The sequence below is a fragment of the Canis lupus genome, chromosome 37 (genome assembly GCF_048164855.1).
Source record: "Canis lupus baileyi chromosome 37, mCanLup2.hap1, whole genome shotgun sequence".
NCBI lineage: Eukaryota > Metazoa > Chordata > Mammalia > Carnivora > Canidae > Canis > Canis lupus.
This window is the reverse complement of record NC_132874.1, coordinates 4,341,586-4,347,585: the sequence shown is the minus strand read 5'-3', so window position 1 is coordinate 4,347,585 and position 6,000 is coordinate 4,341,586. Positions and strand designations below refer to the sequence as shown.

Genomic DNA, 6,000 nt, shown 5'->3' with positions numbered 1-6,000 from the left:
AATGCAAAGAAAAGGGCATGATATCGCTGCATCATTTTTGTCTCTTTAATGGAAGATTGAGTTTATGAGGACATTGGGAGATCTATATAAATATTTAATAGATTGAGGAACCATTAGGGAGAGAAACACACTTGGAAACCTGCAGAAAAGCTGTATGTTTATTTTCATAAATAAGAATTTTATAACCAGTGCATGGCTAGTCACTTTACAATGCCTTGTAGAACTGACAGTAATTGTTGGTTGTGGGAAGTCTGTAAGGAGATTTGATCTTGACAATCCAGATGCCTTCTTCTTTGGTGAGGTTTGCTTTTCCACTCTCATGGAATAACAGAGATACATGAGTGAACTGCTCAATGGGTATTCTCCTCAGTTATGGGACCTCAATACACATATTTTGTTATCACACATCAAGAAGGCTAAATGCTTGTGCTTAACTACTTTTCTCACACATGAAAGGAAAACACAAAACGACTTTAATTTGGTAGAATGAAAGCAGTGACTTGCCCACAAACTAAAGCAGAATTTTAGCTACCTTCTTTGTAAAAATGTAAGTTTAAAAAAAATTGTAAGTTTATTCCCATAGCTCTATCTACAAAAAATGTGTGATTTGGACAATTTGTTTTGTTTTAAAAGATATTTTCATTTATCATAACAAAAACTCAGGACTTGTGTTTCCCTAAAACGATTTCATAAAAGAAAAAACGATGTTTTCTTTCATGAAAATTTCATCAACTAAACAACATGTGCATGAAGGTGTAAATTACTTTTCTTTACGTAATGAAGCTTAATACCCATGCCAAATAGAAACAGAAGTATTGTTGAATACATGGTTTAAATAAAAAAGTTTCTACTGCATTTGTGAAAAAAAATGTCATGCAGAGAATTGATAAATGAAATATCAGCCACACAACATCATAAACAAACAATAAATAGGCCCAGACACATTTTAGTTACATAAAACACGTATCTATTTACTCAAAAGATACAGTAAACTTTTATATTTCAGAGTGAGCGCTAATACAGAAATAAAAAAAAGCTAATGCTCATAATTTGATCAAAGCACAAATAACTTGCCTTACAAAGAGAAGTTCTAAACATAAATCACATAAAAATGATAAGCTCAACTAAACCTTTACTTATAACATCAATAATCACCCTTAATCATTGTACATGGTAAGGATTTAAGGCACAAAAGAAGCAGTGAAGCAACAACCAGAATAAGTTTTTTCCAAACTTCTTTTGAAATTGACTATGGCCATTCCCTCTTCCCACTTGCCATGACATTTGTGGTCATAACTCAGCCACTCAATTAGACTATGTGGTTTAAGCTGATAAAACTATAGGGAATTCATTTGGTCCCATTCACAGATTAAAGCTCAGTCTGTTGTTGGCTTAAGCCAACAGAGCTCCATTACTTACCTCCTGATTTTATAAATGCTTTATGGTTATCCAGACATTTTAAAATTCTTTCCTAATTCCCCGTATTTTATAGGATGCCTGCCTTTTCCAAAACAGTATTTCCCTCTGCATCAACAGGTTGGAATGCACTTTCACACTCTCTCCAAGTCCCTTAGAATTCATGATAAGAAATACACAAATTTTATATGGTAAGAATCAGACCCATTTCCATACCAGGATAATTTCTGGGAAGCAAGAATCTTAAGAGCATTTACAAGACTGATATTTAATAACAAAGAACTGCATGTACTCATCACCTGAGACAGACAGATTAACCTTAAAAAAAAATGCAAAGAAAACAAGAAAGTGGTGCCACTCCAGGACATTAGAGTCACTCAGGGACACTATGAAGTTTCTGCACTGAACCAGAGCATTATAGATAAAGAGGTGAAACAGTAAGTCAGTCTTTTATTCTATTTGTAGTGAACCTGGCTATTTGGTACCAAAGAGAGTCCTCTATGCATTCCTGCAAATCATGCACACACATTCATGAACAGTGGTAACCTTTGGACAGAGCCTTTGTTGGTATGAAATATTCTGCACCTGAGGCATATGGTCCTTAGGGCTGGTAACAATGAACTAAGGGACTGGACTCTGTCATTAGGTCAGGAAAACAAGATGATCCATCATCTGTCTGTCTGTCTATCTATCTGCAATCACTCCTCCATACAATAAATTTTTCATTAAAATTCTGGTAACTTTCTTACTCTGAAATTTTAAATTTCTTAAAGTCTCCAGGAAACAAGTTTTAAAGCACCATGATCTATATCATTTCTTAGTGTTTCCTCTCCATGTGTGTTTTACACATTGCCTCTCTCAGAAGAGCCTTATTCTATTAACAACGCTATGCCTGGAGAGGCCTGTTCAGTATTTTAAAGTGTGTGAGTGCAACTGTACAAGTATTTGATATGTATAAGTGAATATCTATTTATTCTCTCTGTTCAGATTGGCAACAGTTCAGATGTTTCTTTGTCTCTAGTAATTAATCTGTTTAAAAATTTTTGCTTTGCTGCTTTATTGATCAAAATGAAAGTACAGAGTTAATTCTTTAGGAGAGTCAGTGAATAACATAAAGAAGCCTTCTTGATGTTCTATGGTCACAATTTTGAATAGACAGACGTTCATCCCATCTTATGTATAAGATAGGTCATTTAGTGAAGTCTTCCAGGATGTTGGTTTATGAGCTATACGCTGGAAAAGTTAGCATGAAGAAGCTCACATTAGTATGGCTTCACAACCATATCCCTCAGAGATATCCAAGAGACTCCAAGCCACATACCTAGGGGCTGGTTCTGTCTTTACAGACCATACCAGGAGCCAACACTCCAGAATAAAACATGAGGGTATCATGCTCTTCCTGTGAGCCTGGCATTTGAATATTTCCCAAAACGCATAGGGGAAAATGTCTTATTAAGTGGAAAGTCATCCTATGGCTATAGAGAAAAATAGTGAGTAAAAAGTTATCATATGGCCATAATATCATATTGTATAACTAACTAGAAATCAGTGGATGTTGCCTAGGTGATGAACAGAGGAGGCTACGGAGCAAGATGGAACATCTTTAGCATGAAAATGACACTAGCTAAAATTTGTGTCTTTTTCTGCAAAACTCTAATGTTCCAATTCAACTAAGCAACCAGTTGTTTATAAATGTCTTAGAACCCAATTAAGTTTGAGGAAAGAGTTCCTTAAAACTAAAAGCATTCCGCTGGCTAGCACAGCAAAGCTACAGGGGTTTTTCACAGTATCCTCCCTCTTGGAAAGGAACAATACTTGCAGCCTAACCCAGATCTCTTCTGCTCACTCACATAAATGCTCTCCAGATCTGTCCTTGAGCCCAGCTTAACCCTTGCAGCTAGCCTGCCACCGGGACCACCATTCCCACAGAGAAAACATCCACATGGGGGACGTGAATCAGCATTCCTCCTTTGTGTTGACGTCATCTCCAAAATGACAGGCACACTTTGCATTTTCTGTGAACGATGTCTTCCCATGGTTAGACGACATATTTCATTCTTTTTTTTTTTTTTTTTTAGTAATATATGTCTGCAAAGTGTTATAGAGTGATTAGTTGTTCATGCCCTCAAGGGAGGCCACAATTATATCTTGTCAACAGGCGGTAAAACATGCACATTGGTCCAAGAGAAGAATTATATCCTAATTTTTAAATTTTTTGCTACAGTTACTATGACCTCTCATCATATTGAAGTATTTGTATACTTTGTTTTTCATGTAAAACAATATTGGGCTTCATTGAAATAACTCTTAAAAAGGCTCTGAAAACCTAAGCTTCATAGTATAATGAAGAACAGGAGGGGAAAAAAAAAAAACTCAAGAGATTCCTTTTAAAAAAGGAAAAAAAGAGAAACTCATTAAAGAAAGAAAAGAGAAAGAATCATCTTGAGAATTAGTTATAATTTCAGGCATTTACCCCTGATTTCTATAAACTATTTAAAATAATTAACCCCAGGCCCAGTAATGGCATGGGAATTTAACATTAAAAAAACAGCTAGTCTTATTTCCCTAGCAACACAAGACTGTTGTTTGTAGTCTACTACATCTCATATTGTCCCATTTGAAAAAATAAGCTGACTTGTAAAAAGCACAGTCTAGATTTTTATACAATATAGAACCCTCGTTGACAATTCATCCTCCCAGATCAATACACCCTTATATCACAATCTCTTTCCAATACTGTTACACATTATAGTCTCTGTTTATGCTTCCTATTTGTAGAAAATACTAAAATAGCTGCTAGGAAAAAATACATTAGTTTTCTGTAGTATTATTAAGTGCTTGATATAGCTACCTTTATTCCAAATGGGTGGTTATGAAACCTGGAGGGGAAGAAAATCTTTTAAATTTAGGATTAACAATGAATTCTACAAAAGCACTGGAATTTTACATTTCAAATTTATAACGTCTACATAATCACAAAATATTTTTAATACGAAAAAATATATTATTTCTATATTTAAGGAAGATCTGCATCATCTCTTGACAATTCAAAAAACTAATACAATCGTATTTTTCCCCATATCTACCTAACAAGGCCATTGGGAGTTCATTTAATTAGCCCACAGAATTGTAATAAGGAACTGGTCTCATTACGACAACTTAAGTATTTTTCAACAATTTCTCCCAGATGGATTCTAATTATTTAGGAAGGAATCTGCTTGAAAGTCTAAACATAACTGGCCATTACAATAAACATTTGCTAATAACCACAGGGGCAAAAGTATGACAAGGCCAATCCTAACAGAAATAAGGAAAAAAGCAAGTCAAATGGAGCAGTGACAAACTCTTCCTATTAGGCAGTCTAGTTTTTTTTTTTCGTTTTTTGTAAAAAACTCTAGGGAATTCAATCTTTAGATTAGCCAATACGGAGTTTTCTAACATAAGAACATGATGGAGAAGAGATGGATATTACTGGTGAGGGCAGACTAGTTCCATGAAAATCCACAGAATACCAGAACTTGCAAACCAGCCAGCCAGGCTCAGTGAATGTAACCTGGGTGTCCCATGGTAAAATTCCTTCCTGAATGTGTCACTAAAGACACAAGGATTAAAACCTGAAGCGCTTGAGGGAATGTCATGTCAAGATTAATCACCACTACCCTGAATGAAGACTTCCACCTTCCAAAGTGAACACCCTGTGCTGTCTTTTTAATTTGTGTAAGATGGATTTGGGATGAGGAGGAAGAAAGAAAAGAATGTTGACAAGTCACGGAAACATTTCAATCTACTGCCAGTCTCTGAAACTAAACTACAGTTGTTTATGCAAGAGTTTATTGCTTTAAAAAAAATAGCACATGCTTTCCTATTACCATCTCTTTAAAATTCTCTGCCTTCCTAGATAAGTGCTATAGGATAAACTCCCATCTAATAGCCTCATTTCTAAATTTATAGAAGAGGATCCAATAGGTGTGGCCCTATTCTTTTCCATCGCTTATAAAGACAAGTGGCCAATTGTCATCCGGGGAAAGTGCTCCTGTACCCTTTTAATTTTCCTAAAAGACTTTTAAAAATACATTCCATGAAAAGAAGTCACTCTCCTTTAGTAGCTATTCAAAATTATCTAGTCTTTCCATTAAGCCTCTAATCTTAAAATTCAGTAGGTAGTATTCAACCATATTGTCACATTATGTTCCGCAGTAACTATACCCTTATTATTCAAGTATTATAACCCTTCATTTGTCTGATAATCAACATACTCTTCTTTTTGAAAATTATCTATGCTATGACAACATAGTCCTTGTTTTGTTTGTTGTTCTCATTTTCTCATTGTGGGCTGGTGATTTTTACTTCTGGTCTTGGTGGTCTTTGGTGGTCTAAGTCAGCCTGGAAGAAGAGAGATCATAAAAAGATATTTAGCTCTTTAGTCACAAAGGTCATAAAATTCGCAAGGAAAAAAAATTACTCTGTGTTTCATGTAAAATCGTATAAATATTCAATTAAAAATGGTTCCTTGGGTCCCCTTTCTTTTTCAGTTGAGCATTACCCAGTGGACATGCCATTCTCAACACCTTGCTTGCACAAAAG

General features: G+C 35.1%; 1 protein-coding gene across 1 annotated transcript in view; it reads right to left on the bottom strand.

Annotated features, from left to right (window-relative positions):
- Positions 1–944: 944 nt before the first annotated feature.
- Positions 945–6,000, bottom strand: part of DCDC2 (doublecortin domain containing 2) — a 162,147-nt gene continuing 157,091 nt past the window's right edge. The window contains exon 10 of the mRNA XM_072814232.1: positions 945–5,799. Within this exon, the coding sequence (XP_072670333.1) occupies positions 5,740–5,799 (60 nt within the window). The 3' untranslated portion in view covers positions 945–5,739. The remainder of the gene's footprint in view (positions 5,800–6,000) is intronic.